Below are 26,171 nucleotides of genomic sequence, written 5' to 3'. Positions count from 1 at the left end.
GTGTTGTGTGCGTTGTGTGTTGTGTTGTGTGCGTTGTGTGTTGTGTTGTGTGTGTTGTGTGTATTTGAAGGGGGTAAGATGGAGAGGACAGAGCTAGGTGTTAGTAATTCATAAGTGAGAAAAGAAGATATAGTCTGTAAATGTAGGAAAAATAAATAAATAAATACAAAAAATAATAATAAAATAAAATGAACTAAATAAATAAAATAAATAAATAAAACAATAATAATTAGATGTTGCGATTGGTGAAGCTTTACTCCTCTACATTGCTGAACAGGACTGAATATTACACTAAGTATCTGTGTGTCGCCTTTAAGAATAAACAACAATTCTTCTTTTTCTTCTTCTTCTTTAAACAATATGTACAGTGTTATCTTCAGTTTAGATGTCAAAGTATCTGCAGCTCCCGTGTTTTCTTTGGGGGTTAAAAGTCGCCGACTCCTGGACTAGATGTTTCCTCCAGCGCGACCCCAAGTCCAGCTGAAGAACATAATCTCTCTACAGCTCAACGCATTTTCACCGAGGGCCACGTCAACAAAATGGCTGCTCTCAAAGGGATGTGACCGTAAGATAAACATCACTACGTTTAGATCTTGTTAATTAACTGTTTCTAGATTTATTACTTATTCAAGGTACAAATATTGCATAGACATGAAAAAAATGTCTGTTTAACTCTGTATCTAATGATAAACTGACATTTTAAGACAGTCATACCTTTTAATTTACTTTGTCACGGGCCACATAAAATGACGTGGCGGGCCGAATTTGGCACACGGGCCTTGAGTTTGACACACTCTACAGCGTCCTGAGTCTTCCCCGGGGCCTTCTCCCGGCGGGACATAAACACCTTCTCGGAAAGTCGCCCAGGAGACATCAGAACAGACGCCCGAGCCCTTTAACCCTCTGATGCACGAATTATCAAAGCCTTGGTCAAGATTTTGTGACATTGTGAACTGCCTGTAAATATGAATTAACTTGTGCTCTATTGTAAATATATAAACACATCTTTCTTTTTATGCTTTTAAAAACATTTCAACATTTTTTTTGGGAAATTTCAACACTGTTTAGATGCAACGTTTAGGCCTGAATAAGAAAACCAACCAGAGGAAATTTACTTGCAGTTACACCGAATGACCACTGAATTGATCTCAATGGAGTGTGGCAGCAGAGAGCACTCCAGAGGCTCAACCACATAAACCAACGCATTAAAGAGAAAGTTGTTTTAGTCGCCGTCCACTGCAGTGACCGCTGTGCACCAGAGGGTTGACACGGAGGAACAGCGGCTCTACTCCGAGCTCTTCACCCCGTCACTCTGCAGGTGAAGCTCGTTTTACCGTTTGTATCTGTGATCGAGTCTATTGATGGAAAAAAAAGTTGAAACCGGAGAGAAACGCGTGAGATTCTTTGTTCTCTCAGATGTTTCGTAATCCTCCTGAACGTGTGTGAAATGTGAAACTGTTCTCCATTTTCTTGTCCGTTTCCGTTTCATTGTTGATCTTCTAACTTTGTGTTGGTTAAATCGATTCTCACTGAACGTAAGACGCAGCTGCTGTGGTGATTTTGGGCTTTACAAAAATAAATCCAACTGAACTGAACTAAAAGTGAATCCAGATTAGAAAAAAAAAAAACATCATTTGAAAATCTAATCGCAATCTTTGTCAGGAAAATAAAAAATAAATACACTTTCCAAACTGCGCAGCTCTGAGGCGGACGGGATAATACTAAACTAATCTGAAAACGCTCTGTTCCACCTTGTGATGTCATCAAGTGGCGATACAGGAAGTGCTCCGCTGCGTTTTTAAACTCGTAAACTTTCATTTCTCGAGTCATTTGGATCGTTTTCCGATTCTGGAATTGCCAATCTCGACTGAACCGAAGGTAATAGGGGCTGCTAACTTGAAAACGACCACTTTATGACATCACGAGGTGGTAGTTTTTACGCAGGATAAGCCCAAACGGAGACACGGGGGAGGGCATCTGACACACGGGGACATTTCTGAACACGTTTGCGCAGATCTAAGCGACAGGGTTGACGGTTTTTTATGCAGAATGCGACTAAGATTTCATGGTTCGTGGAGAAAATTGTGGAGCTCAAAAGCGAAATTGCAGCTTTTGTGATTTTCAGATTGCGATTGTGATGAATCCTGCAATCAGACGCACAACCGGAATGTGTGTTTGTGATATTAAACCTGCAAATACACAAATACACAAACCCAAAACTACCAGAAACGAGCAGCAGCGTCAGACCAGCTCCAGCCTGAGTCTCTGTTACTGCTGCTCTCGGGGGAACGAGCTCTAATGAGTTCATGTAAAAAGCGATTGCATTGTTTTGCATCATTACCTTTAACCAGCGACGTACGACATCGCTCAAGTTTATGTGACACAACACACAGATCGTAAATTCACACGACCAGAGACCAGGATGTGGCAAAGTGTCGGAGGAAAACCCACGAGAGCTGCAGCAAAGAGAGAAACCGAGAGCTGCAACAGAGAGAAATCAACGAGAGCTGCAGCAAAGAGAAAAACCGACGAGAGCTGCAGCAAAGAGAGAGACCGACGAGAGCTGCAGCAAAGAGAGAGACCCACGAGAGCTGCAGCAAAGAGAAAAAACAACGAGAGCTGCAGCAAAGAGAAAGACCAAGGAGAGCTGCACCAAAGAGAGAAACCGAGAGCTGCAACAGAGAGAAATCAACGAGAGCTGCAGCAAAGAGAAAAACCGACGAGAGCTGCAGCAAAGAGAGAGACCGACGAGAGCTGCAGCAAAGAGAGAGACCGACGAGAGCTGCAGCAAAGAGAGAGACCAAGGAGAGCTGCAGCAAAGAGACAAGCCGACGAGAGCTGCAGCAAAGAGAGAGACCCACGAGAGCTGCAGCAAAGAGAGAGACCAAGGAGAGCTGCAGCAAAGAGACAAGCCGACGAGAGCTGCAGCAAAGAGAGAGACCGACGAGAGCTGCAGCAAAGAGAAAACGAGAGCTGCAGCAAAGAGAAAGACCAAGGAGAGCTGCACCAAAGAGAGAAACCGAGAGCTGCAACAGAGAGAAATCAACGAGAGCTGCAGCAAAGAGAGAAACCAACGAGAGAAATCCAAAGAGAAAACAACAAGAGCTTCAGCAAAGAGAAAAAACAACGAGAGCTGCAGGCAAAGAGAGAAACCAATGAGAGAAATCCAAAGAGAAAAACTGATGAGAGCTGCACCAAAGAGAGAGATCAACGAGAGCTGCAGCAAAGAGAGAGACCGACGAGAGAAATCCAAAGAAAAAACAACGAGAGCTGCACCAGTGAAACCAGAGGAGAAATAATATAAACTGTAGATGGAACAAACCAGGTTTAAGCTTTAAGGAGGAATTCAGAGCAACTGGGACTAAACCAGGACTGAACCAGGACTGAACCAGGACTGAACCAGGACTGAACCAGGACTAAACCAGGACTGAACCAGGACTAAACCAGGACTGAACCAGGACTGAACCAGGACTGAACCAGGACTAAAACAGAACCAAACCAAGACCATTTTATCACAGTGAAGTCTCAGTGTTTGTGTTACTGATGAGCCTTTTCTGTTTCTTACTCTGAGGGGGGGGTTAAGTGTCTTGCCCAACGACACAATGACAGTATTGATCTGTGGGAGCTGGAATCACACCCCCACCCTGTGTCAGTGGATCGAGCCGCTCAACCATCGGTGTTTGTGTCGAGAGTGAGATCAGACTCTCCAGCAGCCTCAGATCACCGAAAAACGCTCGCCAACCGAGCCACTGTCACCATGACAACGATCAACGATCACGTCTCAACTTCAACAACTGCATCGTTTTTGTAGCTGCTGTGAAAATAGTTTAGATTCATTTTTTGTTTTTCCCTTAATATTTTCACAGACCAGGACTAGACCAGGACTAGACCAGGACTAGACCAGGACTAGACCAGGACTAGACCAGGACTAGACCAGGACTAGACCAGGACTAGACCAGGACTAGACCAGGACTAAACCAAGACTAAACCAAGACTAAACCAGGGACTAAACCAAGACCTAAACCAAGACCTAAACCAGGGCTAAACCAGGACCTAAACCAGTTCATTCTGGTCCATTGGGTGTCAAACTCGTCTGCGTCTCATCCGTGTTTTTCATCCTAAAGTTTCATTTGTGACGTTTTATTTGTTTATAGTTTCACTTTTAGCTTTAGCGTCGATTAGCATCAGATTCTCCACATTTTTGACGGATAAACATCAAACCCCAGCACCTGAGCCGTCCCCCGAGCCGTCCCCCGAGCCGTCCCCCGAGCCGTCCCCCGAGCCGTCCCCCGATGTTCGACTCGAGTGGACCGTGACATGAGCCCACCCCGTTAGAGGAAGAGTGAGAGGACAAAGACAGGGCGCAGATTTATGGCCCGTCCTCCGAGGGGCGCCATCATCTGATACTGATCACATGGTCCCGGGCGGGGATTACCTCCGCCCGGCTTATCCGCACAGACAGCCCCACTGCACTGCAAAAAAGGAACAGCGGCTTTAAAGTGCGTTCAGTCCAAAATGTGTCGCCGTCTAAAAGGTCCTAAATTAACCAAAACGCTCTGTTCCACCTGGTGATGTCATCAAGTGGTAGTTCCCAAGTTGACCGCCACCTGTCGCCTTTAGTTCAGCCGTGATTGGACCATTCTTTTTTTTTTTTTATTCATATTTTTATTAATGTGTGAACAAATATTACAATATACTGTCATTTAAAACAACAAATGCATTCACAGCTTTTTAATTTTTATATATAACAAAACTAAAACTTAAAAAGTAAATAAATAATATAAATTAATAATAATAATACCAAAAAATTAATTAAAAAATCACACAAATCCTGACTGTAAATAAATAAGAAGAGCATCACATAGTAAATAATAATGATAAAAAAACAAAACATATAAATCATAAATAAATAAATAAATAAAAAAATAAAAAAAATTAAAAAATTAAATAAAGTAAAAAATAAATAAATAAATAAATAAAATAAAATAATAGTAACTACACACACACAAAAAAAGGGTGGAGGTGGAGGTTGGCTTAGACAGTTTCAAAAAAGTCAAGGCAATTCTGGGGCTGAAATGATCCAAATGATTCTAGAAATGAAGGTGTGTGGAGTTTAAAAACACAGTGGAGCACTTCCTGTATCGCCACATGATGACATCACAAGGTGGAACAGAGCGTTTTTGTGTTTAACTGTGAACCAAGAAATGTGGACTAGTTTACATCTATAGTTGTCGTGTCAAAATACTTTATCTTCGTGTTGAAAGTGAGTTTGAAATTAAACGTTTTTGATGTGACGACGTTTTTAGACGATAGATCGGAACGTTCACTGCAAATACAGGGCCGTCCACAGGAATCTGGGGGCCCAAGGCAAGATGACTCACATGGGCCCCCTTCAAATAGAAATGAATAGGCAAAGGTTTCGATTCTGGGGCCCCGGGATGACACAAATACCACAAATACAGGCCCGTCGACAGAAATATTGGGGCCTGGGGCAGGAGGTTTCACATGGGCCCCCCTTTAATAATCAGAGAAACACTGAATAATAATAATATAAAAAAATATGTACAAATAAGGGCGTGCATAAAGTTAAAAAAGATAAAAAATTTAAAAAAAGATATGCTTAATAGAAATTAATAGGCAGAGGTTCTGATTTTGGGGCCCCAGGACACCACAAATACCACAAATACAGGCCCGTTTACAGAAATTTGGGGGGCCGGGACAGGAAGTCTCACATAGGCCCCCCTCGAATAGAAATTAATAGGCAGAGATTCCGATTTCGGGGCCCCAGGACAACATAAAAACAGGCCCGTCAACAGAAATTTGGGGACCGGGGGCAGGAAGCTTCACATGGGCCCCACTCTAACAGAAAAATTAATAGGCAGAGGTTCTGATTTTGGGGCCCCGGGACACCACAAATACCACAAATAAAGGCCCGTTTACATAAATTTGGGGGGGCCGGGACAGGAAGTCTCACATGGGGCCCCCTCGAATAGAAATTAATAGGCAGAGGTTCTGATTCTGGGACTGCAGGAAACAACAAACACCACAAATACAGGCCCGTCAACAGAAATCTGGGGACCGGGGGCAGAAGCTTCACATGGGCCCCACTCTAACAAAGAAATTAATAGGCAGAGGTTCTGATTTTGGGGCCCCAGGACACCACAAATACCACAAATACAGGCCCGTCCAATAGAAATTTGGGGGCCCCGAGCAGGAAGCCTCACATGGGCCCCCCTCGAATAGAAATTAATAGGTAGATTGTGGGGACACAGACCCTTCGTCCCCCTCACTGTCCACACCCCTGCACAAACTTATGTCTTTTTCTCAAATATCATGAGTTCTGATATTTAAAAAACTGTTCTGAAATGATCTTAGTTTGTTTTTCTGTATTTTTTTCGGTATCGATGCTTCAAACGAGCTTCCAGTTTCGATTCTAGTTTTACGTTGGATTATTTCCTGGACTTTTATGATAAAAAGTCGAGTAGATCCAAGGCTCTTTTATTAGGTTATATTCAAAACAAACCCACGCGTCTGGAGCTGCTTCTTCTTCTTCAGGGAATTCCACTTTCACTTTCATTTCTTATAATGTTTGAACTTTTATTCATGAAATGCTGCTCCTGTTGAAGAATAATTTTGAGTTATTTACATTTAGCGCTGGGTGATGTAACAAAAAAAAAGTTTCCTCGACTTGATTTAACACAATTTTACCCCTCGAAAAAGTGAACTCTGCCCCGAACCCCATGTTTTTATTCAAAAGAACCAAAATAATAAGACAAAACTGAATCTCCGCGTTGATTAAAATTCAAACGATACGCTCTGTGCACAGTAGCATGCTAGCTAGCGCGCGTTTCACTTTTATTAAACTCGGAAAACAAAAAAGACGACGATCGGATCTCATTTTTTAAAAGAACTGAGAAGGAATTTAAAAGAATCGTCCTAAGTTCCAAACATTTTTATTCTGATTAACACAGAAGCAACGAAAGAATCGGAAGAGAAGCAGGTGACACGACTTTTATTATTTTAAATTAAATTATTATTATTGTCGTCGAAACTCAGTCCTGCTCTCAGTTTAAACACAGAGAGAGAGACAGAGAGAGAGAGAGAGACAGAGAGAGACAGACAGAGAGAGAGAGAGTGACAGACAGGGAGGGAGACAGATGAAGAGAGAGACAGACCGAGAGAGAGAGACACAGACAGAGAGAGAGGGACAGAGAGAGAGACACAGACAGAGAGAGACAGACAGAGAGAGAGAGACAGAGAGAGAGAGAGACAGAGAGAGAGAGACAGACAGAGAGAGACAGAGAGACACAGACAGAGAGAGAGACAGAGAGAGAGACACAGACAGATGGAGAGAGAGAGAAAGAGAGACAGACAGAGAGAAAGAGAGACAGACAGAGAGAAAGAGAGACAGACAGAGAGAGAGAGAGACAGACAGAGACAGACAGACAGAGAGAGACAGACAGACAGAGAGAGAGAGAGAAACAGACAGACAGAGAGAGAGACAGAGGGACACAGAGACAGAGAGAGAGAGACAGACAGAGACAGAGAGAGAGAGACAGACAGAGACAGAGAGAGAGAGACAGAGAGAGACGGAGAGAGAGAGACAGACAGACAGACAGAGAGACGGAGAGAGAGAGACACACACAGACAGAGAGAGACACAGACAGAGAGACAGAAATGAATGAATAATGACTATAGTGTGGAGCTTTGAGAGACAAGTCTGTAAAGAGAAATACAAATGTAAGACATTATTATTATTGTGAGAGAGAGACAGACAGACAAAGACAGAGAGAGAGAGAGAGAGACAAAGACAGAGAGAGAGAGAGAGACAAAGACAGAGAGAGAGAGACAGACACTCTGAATTTGTTCTCTGGTTGCTATGATACTCGTGGAAATGTGGAACTTGGGTCCAAACTCATCGCTCTAACCTCTGACCTCTGACCTTTAACCTTTGTTGTTTGTCGTGTTTTTGCATGTTTTGTTTTTATAAGTTACACTTTACATCACCTTTGTGCAGCTGTGGTCGTTTTAAATGCACTTTATGAATAAATTTGACTCGATTTAACGTGAAATAAACAAAAACGCCAATTCAAACCAAGATACTTCCACTTTAAATCCATTGTAGCTCGTGTGGGTTTGTTTTTGCAGTGACGGCGGCGACGGGCGACGCGCTGGAGGGCGACAGAATGAGGGGGCAGGGGTGTGGGTGACTCATGCCCAGAGGAATGCACCATCCCTGGGTCTGGATAAACCCCGGACCCCCCTGAGCCTGGAGCCTGGAGCTGGAGCTGGAGCTGGAGCGCAGAGACAGGTGCGACTTTTACGGCCCTCGCCACCGGAGCTGAGAGATTAACAACGCCCAAACCAAATATGCAAATCACAAAGGCGACGATGAGAACGTAAAAGACGAGAACGTAAAAGACGAGAACGTAAAAGATGAGGAGAACGTAAAAGACGACGAGAACGTAAAAGAGTCGAGTTCATTATAAGGACTGACTGTCAATATAAATGGACAGAGCTAACCCGCCGCCGCGTTACAAACAGGAAGTGATCATGTCGCACTTCCTGCTCCGTCGACTCTGGCTCCAGTTCAGTTTCTATTGATAAACTGTGTCCTCTCTCTGTCTCTGCTGCTTCAGACTCATTTTGGTCTTAAATGTTCAGATTAAACCTCGAGAGAGACAGAGAGAAAGACAGACAGGGAGACAGATAGAGAGAGAGAGACAAAGAGACAGACAGACAGAGAGAGAGACAGACAGAGAGACAGACAGACAGAGAGAGAGACAGACAGAGAGACAGACAGACAGAGAGAGACAGAGAGACAGAGAGAGACAGACAGAGAGAGAGAGACAGACAGAGAGAGAGAGACAGACAGAGAGAGACAGACAGACCGAGAGAGACAGACAGAGAGAGTCAGACAGACAGAGAGAGACAGACAGACAGAGAGAGACAGACAGGAGAGGGAGACAGACAGCGAGAGAGAGACAGCGAGAGAGACAGAGAGAAAGAGACAGAGAGACACCGACAGAGAGAGAGAAACAGAGAAAAAGAGAGAGAGACAGACAGAGCAAGACAGCAAGAGAGAGACACAGACAGAGAGAGACCGCGAGAGAGAGAGGCTCTGTCTCTCTCTCTCTCTCTCTCGCGGTCTCTCTCTGTCGGTGTCTCAGACATCGACAGAGAGAGAGAAACAGAGAAAAAGAGAGAGAGAGACAGACAGAGAGAGAGAGACACACAGACAGAGAGACGGACAGCGAGAGAGAGAGAGAGAGACAGACAGAGAGAGAAAGAGACAGACAGAGAGACAGAGAGAGACAGACAGCAAGAGAGAGACACAGAGAGACAGAGAGAGACAGAGAGAAACAGAGAAAAAGAGAGAGACAGAGAGAGAGACAGACAGAGAGAGACAGAGAGAAACAGAGAGAAAAAGAGAGAGACAGACAGAGAGAGAGAGACAGAGAGACAGACACTCTGAATTGGCTCTTTTGTTGCTATGATACTCGCTTTAACCTCGATGAGCTTCATTTCGTTCCTGGAAGTAAAAACTTTATATTTTTAAGATGCAAAAAGAAATAAAAATAAACTTGCAGTGTGATATTCTAAAGTTATGAGGGGACATTTCAGTGACTGAGGCGTAAGGAGAGGATTCAAAATGTGTACTCGAGTAAGAACATGTCAAAATAATATTACTCAAGTACAAAGTAAAAGTAATTATAAGAGTAACTGAACAAAACGTCACATTTTTACACAGCGATCAAAGAGCAACCTTCAGATCAACGGGCAAACGCTCTACCGACTGAGCCACTGTCGCCGTCTGGTTTATACACGAGTTCATGGGAGAAGAATAAATGTTACACAAAATCTGGACTTTCACTGGACAGAGTCTTAAAACCAGAACAAACTCAGAGTCTCACTGTGGAACATTTTACTAAAGGAGAAAGAAAAACACAGAAAAACAATTTTATCTGAAGGTTATTTGAGCGAATCACAGTTATTCAAAATATTCACCTCTCTCCCTCCTTTGTCTCTTTCTCCCCCCTCTCTCCTCCCTCTCTCTCCTTCTCTTTGTCTCTCTCTTTCTTTGTCTCACACTTTCTCTCTCCTTTTCTGTCTCTCCCTCCCTCTTCTCTTTGTCTCCCTCTACTTCTCTCTCTCCATATCTCCTTCTCTCTTCTGTCTCTCTCCCTCTATCTCACACTTTCTCTCTCCCTTTTCTCCATCTCTCCCTCTCTCTTCTCTTTGTCTCTCTACTTCTCTCTCTCCATATCTCCTCTCTTCCTCTATATCACATTTTCTCTCTTTTTGTCTCTCCCTCTCTTTTCTCTGTCTCTCTCTCTACTATTCTCTCTCCGTATCTCCTCTCTTCTGTCTGTCTCTCTCCCTCTATCTCACACTTTCTCTCTCTCCTTTTCTCTGTCTCTCCCTCTCTTCTCTGTCATTCTCTCTCTCTGTCTCTCTCTTCTCTCTGTCATTCTCTTTGTCTCTCTTCTCTCTCCGTTTCTCACACTTTCTCTCTCTCCTTTTCTCTCCCTGTCTGTCCCTCTGTCTCACACTTTCTGTGTCTCTCACTCTCTGTCTCACCCTCTGTCTCACCCTCTGTCTCACCCTCTGTCTCACCCTCTGTCTCACTCTCTGTCTCCCTCTGTCTCACACTTTCTCTCTTCTCTCTCTCCGTTTGAAGGTTATTTGAGTTAATTCTCTGTTATCTCATCTGTCCATCTCATCGAACTCATGAACGACAAACCTGAGAAACAGAGAGAGTGAGACAGAGAGAGAGAGAGACAGATCATGAGCTCGTCGTCTTTTTCGTTCCTCCATTAAAGGGAAAAGTGTCAAAATCAGTATCACATTCAGAGAATTTCACCTTCTCCAGTCACTGCCCCGTCTCACACAGCGATTCATCACCTCTTTTATCTCTCTCTCTATCGCTCTGTCTCTTCTCTCTCTGTGACTCTCTCTCCCTTTCTCTTCTCCCGCTGTCTCGCTCTCTGTCTCTCCTCTCTGGTTTTTCTCTCTCTCTGCCTCTGTTCCCGGTCTCAGTCTCGCCCTCCCTCTCTGTGTCTCACTCTCTCTTCTCTCTCTCTCTCTCTCTCTCTCCTCCTTCTTTCTCTTCGTCTTTGGTTTCATTTCTTTTTCCAAACACTTCTCGAGGTAAAAGTGCAGTTCTGCAGAGTATAGTCTGTTTCAAACTGAGACGTCAAGGCGGCTGTACTCCCTCTGTCTTTTTAAAAATAAATAAAAGGGTAAAGTACATCCAGGTACAAACTCCACAGGGGGCAGTATGACGCCTGTGCAGTGATCAGTGTAAAATGTTCCACATTGTGGCTTAAAGCGTCTGTATCTGAGGTTTTAACTTTCTGTTTTGACAAACTCCTACAGGTGTCGCTCAGGAAAGTTCCACAGTGTTGCTTTAAGTCATTCTATCCAATGTGATGAACCAAAACATGGACGAGACGTGAGGCCTGGGGGTCGTCTCCTCCTCCCTCTCTCTCTCCCTCTCCTCCTCCCCTCCCTCTCTCTCTTCTCTCTCTCTTCTCTCTCTCTCCTCCTCCCCTCCCTCTCTCTCTTCTCTCTCTCTTCTCTCTCTCTCCTCCTCCTCCCCTCCTCTCCTCCTCTCTCCTGTGACACTTTGATGGCTGAAGCTGCATTAACAGTCTCTCTCTCCTCCTCCCTCTCTCCTCCTCTCCTGCCTCTCTCCTCCTCCTCTCTCCTCTCTCTCCTCCCTCTCTTAACAGTCTCTTGCCGAGGGGGAGCGTTCAGAATGTGAGTGTTGGATTACAGCGGAGGGCAGAGGGACGAGAGGAACGCGTGAAGAATGAACTGCACTAAAGACGAGAATGTGGATGAAATGTCAAACCAAAACTCACCGAAACACAAATCAAAACGAAACCAAACGGCGTCGAGACCGAACGTGGAAGTGACGCCGCGAGAGAAATCAGACCTGGACTTTTCACTGGACTGATTCATGTTTGAGTTTAATCTTTAATCCACTATTTTCAAGACGCCATTTTGTCGTTCAATCTCCGTTTTCACCTCCACTGTGACACGCCCACTGTGACACGCCCACTGTGACACGCCCACTTTGTATTATTTTAAATCTGTTCTAATGTTGTTTCCTCGTCACAAACAGCCCTGGAGTTGTGTTTTTTTTGTTTCATTCTCACATGTTTAACACACAAACAAACCTGCAGATTTAGCCTGAGTTCTTCTCTCAAACTGAAAACGCTCTGTTCCACCTTGTGATGTCATCATGTGGTGATACAGGAAGTGCTCCGCTGTGTTTTTAAACTCCACACACCTTCATTTCTAGAATCATTTGGATCATTTCAGTCCTGGAGTTGCCATTTTTTTACTGAACTAAAGGTAAAAGTCGCTGTTAAACTAGTTCAAAACTACCACTTGATGACATCACAAGGTGGAACAGAGCGTTTTGAGCTTTGGAGATGTAGACAGACTAATAATAAACATGTGTGAATGAAACAAAACACAACTCCAGGTCTGTTTTTGAGGAGGAAACAACATTAGAACATGACTTTAAGCTACAAGAGTCAGTTCTCTGTGATTCAGCTTTAACCACAAAACCTCTCAAAATGTGGCACTTTTCCTTCACTCTAGACTCTGATGAGCTGATTTTATAGCCACAGCTGCCCCGGGGCATGAGGTCGACTGGGGGAGGGGCTCTGAGGGGGAGGGGCTCTGAGGGGGCGGGGCCTTACCTGGGTTAAAGTGCCACTCGTGCTCGGGACGGTCCGGAGCAGCTGTGATGGTCAGAACCAAGAGCGACGAGAGGAGGAGGAGGAGGAGCTGCAGAGCCATGACAGCAGCGGTGCTCCTGGTTACCTGTCTGGACACGAGCTCGACACAGGCATACCTGAGAGAGAGAGGGAAGAGAGAGGGGGGAGAGAGGAGAGGGAAGAGAGGGAAGAAGAGAGAGGAGAGAGGGAAGAGAGGGAAGAAGAGAGAGGAGAGAGAAGAAGAGAGAGGGAAAGAGAGGGAAGAGACTTTTATTTTAACTGTTCAGTGACACATGATAAATGTTAAAACTCAATGTACAAAACCAAACACAATCAACACCAACAACAAACAACAAATCCACCGTGTGATTCAGCCCATCGGCCCGAATAGAGGTGGAGAGAGAGACAGAGAGAGAGAGAGAGAGAGAGGGGGGAGAGAGAGAGAGGGGGGGGAAGAGAGAGAGGAAGAGAAAGGGAGAGCAAGAGAGTCGGGGTAGGTAAAGAGAAAAAGAGAGAGAGAGAGAGAGAGAGGGAGAGAGGGGGGGAGAGAGAGAAGAAGGGAGAGAGAGGGGGGGAGAGAGAGAAGAAGGGAGAGAGAGGGGGGGAGAGAGAGAGAAAGGGAAGAGGGGGGTAGGTAAAGAGAAAAAGAAAGAGAGGGAGGGAGAGAGAGGGGGAAGAGGGAGAGAGAGAGAGAGGGAGGGAGAGAGAGGAAGAGAAAGGGAGAGCAAGAGAAGGGGGGTAGGTAAAGAGAAAGAGAGAGAGAGAAAGTGAGAGAGAGAGAGGAAGAGGGAGGGTAAGTAGAAAGTGAAAAAAGCAAAGAGAGGGAGAGAGAGAAAAAGAGAGGGAGAGAGAGAAGGCAAGTTGAGAGAAAGAGGGTAAGTAAAGAGCGAAAAAATCAAAGAGAGGGAGAGAGGGGGAGAAAGAAAGAGAGAGAGGGTAAGTAGAGAGAAACAGAACGAAACAGAGAGCAAGAGAAAGAGGGAGAGAAAGAAAAAGAGGGAGAGAGAAGGCAAGTTGAGAGAAAGAGAAGAGAGAAGTAGAGAGCGAAAGAGTGAGAGAGAGGGGGTAAGTAAAGAGAGAAAGAGAAGGAGAGAGAGTAAGAGGGAAAGAGAGAGAGAGACAAAGAAAGTAAGCAAAGAGAAAAAGGAATAGACTTGATCTGATTCTGATACTAATGAAAAATGTGATTTCAACATTAAAGGGCTGATCTGATGTTTCACAGACCTGGAGTTGTGTTTTTTTGTTTCATTCTCACATGTTTAACACACAAACCTGCAGATTTAGGCCGAGTTCTTCTCTCAAACTGGAAGAAAACACACTGTTCCACCTTGTGATGTCATCATGTGATACAGGAAGTGCTCCACTGTGTTTTTAAACTCCACACACCTTCATTTCTAGAATCATTTGGATCATTTCAGCTCTAGAATTGTCCATCTCTCCTGAACTAACGGTAAAAAAGGTAGATGTTAACGTGAAAACTACCACTTGATGACATCACAAGGTGGAACGTCGCATTTTGAGCTTTGCAGATGTAACAGACTAATAATAAAGTGCGACTCAAACGTGTGTGAATGAAACAAAACACGACTATCTGCTCCAGTGAGTGTGTAGTTTTGATATTAGCTTTAGCATCGATTAGCGTCTGATTTGTGACACTGTTTCAAAGTAATAAAAAGAATCTTAAAAGTTCATTAATAATTTAAAGTTTGAGTGCAGTCAAAGTTCGCTCTGGGTCATATCGCTCGTCATTACTCTGCTCCTCCTCATCATCATCATCATCAAATATTAATCCCAGAAAAACACTCAGGTCGCAGCTGCCCCGGGGCTGGTGACTGAAACATGGACGCCAATCTGTGCCAATGGCCTCTGTAAACACCCCCCGATCACTCACACACGTTTACATCCAAACACAGACAAGGGAGCCGAAGTGTCTTGCCCAAGGACGCAACAACAGTGTGTAATAGTGAGCGCTGGGACCGAACCATCAACCTCCAGATTATAAAAGGAGAAATCTATCACTTTAGTTCATGTTTTCCTTCTAGAAAAAACAAATAGAAAAAAACAAACAGATGAGATGAAATAAGCCGTTACGTCTGAATCGAATTATCAGTGTTTTATTGTGAGTATCAGGAAGTGCGCGTTAGCATCATGTGAAAACCTGCTGCTAACGCTAATGGGAAAGAAGGAAGCGCCTGATTGGTCTGTTATTAATGTTTATATCTGGATTTACAGACACAATAGGGTCGGTCTCTCTCTCTCGCTCTCTCTCTGTATGAGCGAGAGATGGGGGAGACAGAGAGAGAGGAGAGAGACAAAAACAGACAGAGAGAGCAAGAGAGACAGACAAAGAGAAGGAGAGAGACAGAGAGAGAGACAATGAGACAGAGGGACAGAGAGAGAGACGGGGAGACAGAGAGAGAGACGGGGAGACAGAGAGAGAAAGAGAGAGAGACGGTGAGACAGAGAGAGAGAGACAGAGAAACAGACAGAGCATTATTGGGTTCATGCTAAAGCTTCATTGTGTTTGTAAAATAATATAGAAAAAGCCTGAATTTGACCAAAGATGTTTTGTCTGATCAGATCTTCTCTCCCAGAGATTAGATGGTAAAGTACAACAAACTTTATCCACCTCATCTCCACCTGCTCACCCGCTCCACCCTCCACTCTGGAGCAGGGTGAGTGCAGCTGAGCCCGGGTCTGTGTGTCGCTCATAAAACTTCTTCTCTGCTGTCAACCTCAGTGTGTTTAGCCCCGCCCATAGAGGAAGTGAGTGAGTGTGTATGTGTGTGTGTGTGTGTGTAGGGGTGTGTGTGTGTGTGTGTGTGTGTGTGTGTGTGGGTGTGTGTGTTCACGGTGTTCTGTCGTTTCTGTCGTCACATAAATAAGTTCAGATCAGCTGGAGTCTCTCGTGGCTCATGATGTTTGGGCTGAATGATGTGAATGAATAAGATCAACCCAAAAGTAAAATAAACGTAATTAAATCCAGTGCCACAGGGGGGCGCTCCCCAGAGCCGCTGACGTGTGTGAAAACCACATGAGACGCAACACAAACTCTGGGTCTCAAACACACACAAACACACACAAACACACACAAACACACACAAACACACCCCAACACACACAAACACACACAAACACACACAAACACACACAAACACACACTCAGAAAAGACGAGCTGCGACGCTAATGTCCCCAACTCAAGTATCAGATTTAACTCTAATCACTGGGACAAAGGCTTCCAGTGGTGGACCTGAGGAGAGCGGCTCAGAGACGGAGACAGCTGGAGACGGAGGGGCCCGGCGTGTCCCACAGGCCCCGTGTGTTTGGGCTTCACCCGAGCGGACGGGGCAGAGGACAGCTGACATACAGCTGCACGGACAGTCCAGGGACGAGAGGAGAACGCCAAGACGCGACGAGCCAACTGGGTGGAGCTCATGACAACGGATACAAAGACACGCTGCATGTGTGCGTCTGCGAGGGGAGGGCGGAGCGCGAGGATGACTTACGACCCTCCGACGTGTGTGTGGACGGGTTTGTGTCGCACTGTGAGGACCAAAAAGTCACGTTAAGGGACAAAAATCAGGTTTACTACATGTTAATTGTTTATTTTTAAGTCAAGAAAGTGATTAAAAGTAAAAAAATGGGTAAAAGTAAAAGTAGGTCAAGGTTTAGGTGAAGATGTTTAAGGTTAGGATCAGTCTCCAGGAAATGAATGTAAGTTAATGTAAAGTGTCCGCAAGAAGTACGGAAACACAACCTGAGCGTGTGTGTGTGTGTGTGTGTGTACATGTGTGCGTATAGAGCTCACAAATGCAGAGCACGCCGGCCCCAGCAGCTGTCCGCAAGGAGAGACACCAGGGAGGCCACACGCTGGGGTTTAATCAAATACAAACTGATGAGAAAGTTCCCTCATCAAAATGGAAACGTCCTGAACTGAGGTGAAAATGTTACAGAGATACTGGAATTTCCGGAGTATAAGTGTCATTTTTATTCATTGTTTGTCCAGGGGTGCGACTTATACTCAGGCTTATACAAAGATAAAATGTCTGTTATTGGTCTTGGATTTTGTAAAATAAATTTCCCCCCCAAAAATGTGACTTATATGATTTTTTTTCTTCATTATTATGCATTTTTACGGTAATTACTATGAAAAGAAACCGCAATATCCTTAAATCACTTTCACTCTAATGTGTTTTCTGTTCGTCGTGGGCCAACATCATCAATAAACTGTAAATGTGACATAAATAAAAAGATAAAAAGCGCTTCACCTTCAGCTTCAACTTAAATCACTTTATTTAACTTAAAATGTTCAAGATTATTATTGTTTTATTGTTTTAGTTCCTTAATTAAACTGTAACCTGAAGAATTACATTTATCAATAGGTTCTGTGCACAGTAGCACGCAAGCTAGCACACAAAGCTAACTCTGAGACACTTTAATTAAACAAAAACATAAAATAAACCACCTGTTAAAATTCAAATTAATAAAAAATAAAGACTACACAATTATTTTTAGGCCTATATGTCGAATACTTCAGTTTGTAGTGTTATTTTAATATTTACTATGCCTCAAAATTAGCATTAGCGTTAGCATTGAGACACGAACATGTCTCTTTGTGTCGTTTAGTGAAATATTTATTTTATTTGTTTAGTTTTTAACACGTGACAGTGACATCCACCTGCAGCTCCCTGTCCACTGACCTCTGACCCCTGACCCACCCACACCCTCCCTGTCCACTGCGTTATGTTTAAATATTTATTAATTTTAGCGTGACTTGTAAAAAAAAACATAGAAATACAATTGGACAGGAAGTAGTGACGCTAACAGTGCGGTTGCCGGGCAGATTTAGACGAGTATTAAACAGTGTGGTTGCCGGGCAGATTTAGACGAATATTAGACGCATATATTTGTAATTATGCTTGTTTTATTGCTCAAATGGTCAAAAACTGCTGGGGTAACGCGTCAGGACGACCTTAGCGGAGGAGTTGAGCACGTTTTTACATCGACGGGAGAGAAATATCCAGAAGTTATGATGTAAATTGTTTGAGATTGGCTCCACGGACTCTTTCCAGCTGAAAACAATCACGTCTTTGGGGTTGAAAAACACCAAAATGGCACCACTTTCGGAAGCTTTTGTGAAGAAATTGCTTTGTTTTGACGGGTAAAACATGGATACGCCCATTAATTACGGAGATATTAACGAAAATAAGGAACGAAACTGCAAAACTCCGACAGCTAATTTTGCTAAACCTACAGAAAGAATCGAGACTCTGTTCAAAACTACAACAGAAAATCCAAGAATCTGTCACGATAATAAACTACCCGACGCGAAAACCAATCCTAAAGTGTACGGTTTCATTTTCGTCAACGAGAGGGAGAGACCACACAACAAAGAGCGGAGAGTAACGCGAGCGGGCTAACACGCTAACGGTTTGACAAATGCGTCTTTGAACAGGAACAAAAGCGGCAGCGGTCTCCAAGAATATTGTTGTGGGGGGAAAGTCAAGTGGCGGCGAACAGCTGTGGTCTGAGCGCGGCGCAGAGAAACCAGTGTTCTCCAGAGGTCACGCCGTAGAGAGCGCACCGCCAAACATCCGAGTAAAGACGCACTATGGAATTTTCCCCCGTGAAGCAGCTATGTTGGTTTGTGTGGAATGTTTCGCCGCGTCCATGTGCGAGTATGACGTTTTCCGCAGTGTTCTGATACCGATATTGGATTAAAAAAAGCTCCGATACCGCGCATTTTTCAAGTATCGGTATCAGTGAGTACTCAGACCGAATCACTGATCTGATACCGCTTTGTATTTTCCACAATAAGGAACCGTAGATGTGAGAACTGCCGCTGTTGATGCTAACGCTTTTTTTTTTTGTTTTTTTTTTAAAGAGTTGGTGCTTTTGGTTGCTTTTACTGTAAGTCGCTTTAGTCGACTTCTTCACACTACGCGGGATCGGACTGGTATCGGTATCATGTAGAGGGTTAATACGAACATTTAAGACCAAAATGAGTCTGACAGATGCAGGTACAGAGAGAGGGGACAGTTTTTCAAAAAATTAAACTCAAAATAACAAAAAAAAGTATATTAAAAAAAACAAAACAAACAAACCTCAAAACAACTGAAAATAACAAAAAAATATAATAAAAATAACAAAAAAAACACAAAATAACAAAAACCCAACTCAAATTAAGTAAAAAAAACCAAAAAAAACTCAAAATAACTAAAAAAAAATAAAATAAATAAAAATTTAAATAAAATTTATATATATATATATATATATATATATATATATATATAAAATTAAAATAACAAAGAAAAACCCCTCAAAATAAAAAAAAACAAAACCTAAAAAAAAAAAATAATAATAATAATAAAAAAGAAAGAAATAAACTCAAAATAACTCAAAAAAATAAACCCCAGGATCATGTAGAGACGTTTAATACAAACATTTAAGACCAAAATGACGAGTTTGGACCACAGTTTTTCAATATAAAGTGAATTGGAGCCAGAGTCAATGGAGCTGGAACAATATAGTCTATGGTTACAGGGCATTTTCTTAAACAACACCCTGACAAATATGCACTCTTAATAAACAAGGGTTGGGTCACCACTCCACAGATCTGACCTGTAACTTGACATGAACATAGATACATTTAATGCCATACTGTGGAGCTTTCTCGAAAAAAGCAATAGTATCTCCATGGAGACAAGAATTACAGGTCTAAAACATCCCCACACCAGCAGAACGTGAAAGGGCGGGGCGATCGTGACAAAATAAATACATTTTTGTGTCGTCTCAAAAACAATATTGAGAAGTTTACAACATTCTGTTTTATTTTGTGTTTTGTTTTTTTATAAACAACAGCGGAAATCCGAATTCTGCAAACTTTACACTTTACTTCTGCACAAACCCGTAAATGTGAACATTACTAAATAAAAGGTTTTTTTTCTTGTTCAATTTTTATTTTTTGATGTTTGGCTTAGAACTTTATTAACATTTGGTTGTATTATTTTCTGAAAACAACTTTTTACTGGAAAAAAATGTGTTTTTAAAATCCACTATGAAACAGACTGTGGAGTTTGGTCAAATTAACCCTCTGGGCCTGACAGACTGAGGTCCTCTTGGGCCTGACAGACTGAGGTCCTCTTGGGCCTGACAGACTGAGGTCCTCTTGGGCCTGACAGACTGAGGTCCTCTTGGGCCTCACACTGAGGTCCTCTTGGGCCTGACACTGAGGTCCTGCAGTGATGAATCTTGGGCTGATTGTGGATTTTATGTTCTGGACAAACATTATCTCTGTCATAAAGTCCAGCTCTTTTCAGTTGTGTCTCGTTGTTAAACTAAAGCTTCATCTTCTACAGCCAGAGTTTGAAAAACCAATCCACACATTTGTAACGTGGCATCTGGATTATTCTGATTCCTCCAGAACTGAGACAAAAACAAAAACTAAGACGAGACACATCAGACCTGAGCTGTGGAACCTGCTCCGGGTTCATATCCACTCCAATCAAAATGTCCTTGTGTTTAAATGTGTCGCTCTGTGGGTCCTCTTTAAACGCGTCGCTCTGTGGGTCCTCTTTAAACGCGGCGCTCCGCGGGTCCTCTTTAAACGCGTCGCTCCGCGGGTCCTCTTTAAACGCGTCGCTCCGCGGGTCCTCTTTAAACGCGTCGCTCCGCGGGTCCTCTTTAAACGCGTCGCTCCGCGGGTCCTCTTTAAACGCGTCGCTCCGCGGGTCCTCTTTAAACGCGTCGCTCTGTGGGTCCTCTTTAAACACGTCGCTCTATGGGTCCTCTTTAAACACGTCGCTCTGCGGGTCCTCTTTAAACGCGTCGCTCTGTGGGTCCTCTTTAAACGTGTCGCTCTTATTTGAAGGAGTTACTGCAGCCCTAGACTCCGCCCAGAGCCCTGAGGTCAGAGGTCAAGACCAGAGGAGACGGAGCCTTTTCAGCAGCTCTCAGACTACGGAACAGCGCCCTCTGCCTGTCAGATCCTCTCCGTCTTTAACACAGTTTGAAACCCGCCTCTCCTCCCTGGTATTTAACTCTACACAGGACATACAGGTGTTTTTATTGTACTTTTCCTGCACCGTGTGATCTGTTATTTGTTTTTTGTTGACTTTTATGTTCGCCTGAAGTTATTTTAAACGTGCTGCGTAAATAAACTTGAATTGAATTATCATTATCTTCCCATGACACCTAAAGACTATAATTGTAAAACGGAGACAGTAATACTGGAAAGACAGACACAGGAGAAGTGTTTAGAGGCGAGCCGTTACATCACTGCAGACAGTTTGCAGCCTCTCTATAATTAGACCCCACAGTAACACAGCACTATGTCTTGGCAAAGGCCTGGGGCATTTCTAGGACACCTCTGAAGTGAACGCTCAGATGTTTTTCAACGTTTGTGCGCCATATTTTTCACCCATAAAGTCAGAAATGTTTAGAATTTTGGAAGAATTCAACCGTCTCGCAGCAGAAGTTATATCGACTGGAATTTCGCCTTTTTTTTAATGGTTTAAATTCATTACAGACGCGCAGAAAGGATTATCAAGATCGCGCAAATGCCGAGGGTCTTAAGTGTCTTGCCCGTGGACACAACAATAGGACCATAGTTCAAATGTTCATCGCCGTTTTTGAAAATATTCTGGCCAATAGGAGGCTGGTCTGCGTTTGTGCATAAAACTGAATTACAATTTCACCAAAACAGCAGCAGAAATCAGATTATAAAAATGGATTTTCACCGTCACATCGCCCCCTACAGGTGCAGCAACGTACAGCGCTCCAAGTATCTGACTATTATGAATCCAATATTATACAAAAAATGTGTGTATACATCTAATTTGTATGGTAAAAAAAAGGGGGTGTGGCAGAGCACTGGGAAAAGGTCGAAAACACGTGTATCAAACTCGAGGCCCACAGGCCAAATGTGGCCCGCCCCGTCATTTTATGTGGCCCATAACAAGGTAAATTAAAAGGTGTGACTGTCTTAAAATGTCAGTTTATCAGGAGATACGCAGATACACAGCCTTTTTTTTTAAATCTACAGAAATACATTTGAAATATTTGTACCTTGAATAAATAATAAATTCAGAACCAGTTAATGAACAAGTTTAACAAGTAGTTGCATTTATTTTACATGACATCTGTCCCTTTGAGAGCGACCGTTTTGCTGATGTGGCCCTTGGTGAAAATGTGTTTGACGCCCGTGGCTAAAATTAAATCAAATCAAATCTCGCAAAGTATACACATATATATTACGCAAACAGAAATACTAATACACAGCATCTTCATAAGCTTCATTAAACTGTCCAGTCACTCCCAAACCTCAGCTCGCTCTCCGTGGATTCTCCGTTCCGCTGTGGTCCATATAAATCCTTATAAGCCCAATAAAATAACCACGATTGTTCTGTTTTGTCTATTTAGAGCTGCCGTAGCTGCTATATTTTTACAGACTTTCATCAGTTCAGTCGTTTTTCTCTGTGTTTAATCTCTGTAAACTGTCATGTGACCCCACGCAAACATCTTTCTTAAGTATTGTAACGTTATAACATGTTCGCTCGCTCTATAAACTCATTTGAGGCGCTTTAAGTTGATTTGCAGTGTATATTTGCGCTAAAATGGAAGACGCTAATAGCACTAGCATGTTTATGGGATTTTCCAACAGTTTTACACTCGTTTTCATTAGTTGCAGCTACTTTTAAGCTAATGTTGTGCATATATTATATTATGATAAGATACTATATATTGTTTTATGTATCTCTGCTTAATATTTGTTCATAGAAATATAAAAACATGATTATAATGTGCAGATATCTCTTTTATGTTACAGTTTTACAGTCTACTCTAGTAAATCCTGGATGTTTATTGGAGAAACTTAATATTGGCAAAAGCTCCAATACCGCACATTTTCCAAGTATCGGTATCGGCAAGTGCTTGGACCAAATCACCGATCTGATACCGCTCTGAATTTTCCAGAACGAGGACTCATAGCCGCTGTTGATGACTCCGGCTAATGCTAACGCTAACACGGTTATTCTTGTAAATGTTCTTTAGAGACAGAATTTTAATTTTTGCTCTTACTGTAACAAAATCGAGTCGCTTTAGTCGACTTCTTCACACTATGCTGTATCAAAATGGTATCGGTATCGGCGAGTACAATGAGGCCAAGTATCGTTTCAGATTGGATCAAAAAAAAAAACCCAAAACAAATACCTGGACGAAGTGAGTGTGACGTCACCTACAGCGTTTAGCTCCAGTCAAATGAAGCTAATCGAGGCTAACAGTTATAGTGGCTAATCTGGAGCAGAATTACAAAAGCGAGTATCATAGCAACCAAAGAGCCAATCCAGGGCAAGGCTGGTGAAGGTAGCAACGCTGTCAATCAAACCTGTTGCTAACACTAATGAGAGTGACCTCAGGAAAAGAAGGACCTGATTTGTCTGTTATTAATGTTCATATCTTGATTTACAGACACAATAGTGAAATAAAAACCCCAGGATCATGTAGAGGGTTAATACGAACATTTAAGACCAGAATGAGTCTGACAGATGCAGGTACAGAGAGAAAAAAAAAACAAAAAAAACAAAAAATAAACTCAAAATAACAACAAAAAAGTATAATAAAAATAACAAACAAAAACCCTCAAAAAAACAACTCAAAATCACAACCAAAAAAGTATAATAAAAATAACAAAAAAAACCTAAAAAAAACAAAAACCCAACTCAAATTAAGTAAAAAAAAAAACTAAAAAAAAAACTCAACAAAAAATAAACAATAAACAAACAAAAAACCACTTAAAATAACTTTAAAAAAAAAGTATAATAAAAATAACAAAAAAACCCTAAAAAAACAAAAACCCAACTCAAATTAAGTAAAAAAAACCCAAAAAACCCCTTAAAATAACAAAAAAAAAACAAAATAAACAAACAAAAAAAACTTAAAATAACTTTTAAAAAAGTATAATAAAAATAACAAAGAAAAACCCTCAAAATAAAAAAAACAAAACCTTAAAATAATAACAATAATAATAATAACAATAATAATAATAAAAAATAAATAAAAAATAAACTTAAAAAAACTCAAAAAAATACACCTCAGGATCATGTCGAGGGTTAATCTGAACATTTAAGACCAAAATGAGTCTGAAGCAGCAGAGACAGAGAGAGGACAATTTTTCAGTGTAAAATAAATTGGAGCCAGACTCGATGGAGCTGGAAACGCGCCCACGCTCACTTCCTAACGCCGCGGCTAGCAGGTTAGCTACGTCCATTTATATAAACAGTCTATGGGAACAACACGAAAGCAACTAGTCGACTAATAACTCCACGGACGTTAAACTAAAAGCCGACAGCTCTGAAAGTGCTCCCAGAGTTTTTTAGACGCCTTAACTGAAGCAGGAAATGGAAGCTTACGCCCGTCAGAGCCCAGCGCGCCGTTTTGTGTCCGTGCCTGGTTAAACATGACTAATGTCTGCTGTACCGAGCGTGGCGAGCGCTTTGTTTTGGGTTTCCTTGGACATAGGGACACCGCTCACACCCCGCTGCCCTCCCACTCCATCCCAAACGGACAGACTCATTAATCTTCAGTCTGAACTTTGAACGAGACAACGAGCTCTTCCGGGACACTACAGGGATTCTTTGGGACGTGACCGAGCGTGACGGACAAGAGGCAATTTAACTACGGAAATGTGTCAGTGGGTTTTATCTTTTAGCGGGATCCATTTGCTTTGAGTGAATACTTTGGGACAGACGTCACTTGTTAGCTCTGTAAAGGTTCCCCCCGTACGTCTGGAGATGTGTAACGACGCCACGATAACGACCATACGACATCGTTTAATATATGAAAAACCTGGGACGATATATATTTTTGGGTTCTGTAATTATCGTGTGCACGTTTTCTTTGCAATAACAGGGAGATTTTTGTTATTTTTTGTCATGATGTAATGCGATTTAAGCTCTTAAAGGGTTGAATAGGTCACTTTTATGGTTAATTATTGCGTAATTCAGCCTCTTATTTGTTTGTTTTTATGGTTTTCTGGGATTAAACCATAGTCTGGTTACTACTCGATTGTTTTTATACGTAGAATTCTTCAGTTTGGGGTGTTTTAATATTTATTGCGCCTCAAAATTAGCATTAGCGTCTCTCTAAACCACAGACTGTGTAAAGAAGTGGATTAAGCGAGTGTGACGTCACCCACACATAGCGGCGAATTTGAGTATCACGGCAACTAAAGAGCCAATCTGGAAAGAGGCTGTTGAAGGTCGATCAAACCTGTTGCTAACGCTAGCAGGAGCGACGACAGGGAAAGAACGCGTCTGATTTGTCTGTTATTAATGTTCAGATCTTGATTTACAGACACAATAGTGAAATAAAAACCCCAGGATCATGTAGAGGGTTAATACGAACATTTAAGACCAAAATGAGTCTGACAGCAGAGACAGAGAGAGGAGACAAAAAACAAAAAATACAAAAAATGTTGAAAATTAACTCAAAAAAAAAAAAAAAAAAACCCAAAAAGCCCCCTCAAAATAACAAAAAAAAACTAAAACAAAAATTCAAAAATAAACTTAAAATGACAAAAAACAAAAAAACTCAAAATAATAAAAAAAGTTTAAAAAAAACAAAAAAAAAACCTCAAAATAAAAAATAATAAAAAATAAACTCAAAATAACCAAAAAAACTAAACAAAAAAATGTCAAAATAACAAAAAAGTAAAAAAAAAAAAAAAAAAAATCATAATAAAAAATTAACTCAAAATAAAAAATAAAATAAAAAACTCAAAATAACAAAAAAAAAAAAAAAAAATGGAAAAGATAAACTCAAAATAAAAAGCCCAGGATCATGTAGAGGGTTAATACGAACATTTCAGACCAAAATGACGACACTCACGGAGACAAGAGTGACAGTTTTTCAATAGAAAGTGAACTGGTGTCAGAGTCGATGAAGCAGGAAGTGCGCACATGATCACTTCCTGTTTGGAATGCGGCGGCTAGCAGGTTAGCTACGTCCATTTATACAAACAGTCTGTGGATTAACCTGATCTAAGTGCTCAAAGTAGTTTCAACATTATCGTTTATCGTTGTATTTCTTTTTCTTTCGTGCTTCAGAATGTGTCGTGTCGGTTCTGGTGACGTGACAAATGCATTAATCACTTTTTTTGTTTTAACTTTGTATTGATCCATCATGATTTTCAGTTCAATTTGGGCTGAAAATAGTAAATTAACATCAATTTATTCAAACATAAACAAGACAAATTTTAAAAACTGCCATTTAAAAACACAAAAACCTCACATTTCTTTCTCCAAAGTCTGAACTCTGCTTCAGATCACCGCCTCTCACAAACTGATCCTCATTAGAGACGACAGAATCTTGATCTTAATTAAAATTTGAATTATTCTACAGCTCTAGCTCCACATTAGGCTAAACTGGATTTTTTTGCA

General features: G+C 42.0%; 1 protein-coding gene across 5 annotated transcripts in view; it reads right to left on the bottom strand.

Annotated features, from left to right (window-relative positions):
• Positions 1-26,171, bottom strand: part of ddr1 (discoidin domain receptor tyrosine kinase 1) — a 130,174-nt gene that overhangs the window by 69,282 nt on the left and 34,721 nt on the right. For all 5 annotated transcript variants that reach the window (XM_055227672.1, XM_055227675.1, XM_055227674.1 and 2 more), the window contains exon 2: positions 12,717-12,871. In XM_055227672.1, coding sequence (XP_055083647.1) covers positions 12,717-12,816 — 100 coding nt within the window. In that variant the 5' untranslated portion in view covers positions 12,817-12,871. The remainder of the gene's footprint in view (positions 1-12,716; positions 12,872-26,171) is intronic.

Source organism: Periophthalmus magnuspinnatus, chromosome 16, assembly GCF_009829125.3.
Source record: "Periophthalmus magnuspinnatus isolate fPerMag1 chromosome 16, fPerMag1.2.pri, whole genome shotgun sequence".
Taxonomy (NCBI): domain Eukaryota; kingdom Metazoa; phylum Chordata; class Actinopteri; order Gobiiformes; family Gobiidae; genus Periophthalmus; species Periophthalmus magnuspinnatus.
The sequence above is the reverse complement of the archived record's forward strand: the minus strand, read 5'-3'. Positions and strand labels throughout refer to the sequence as shown.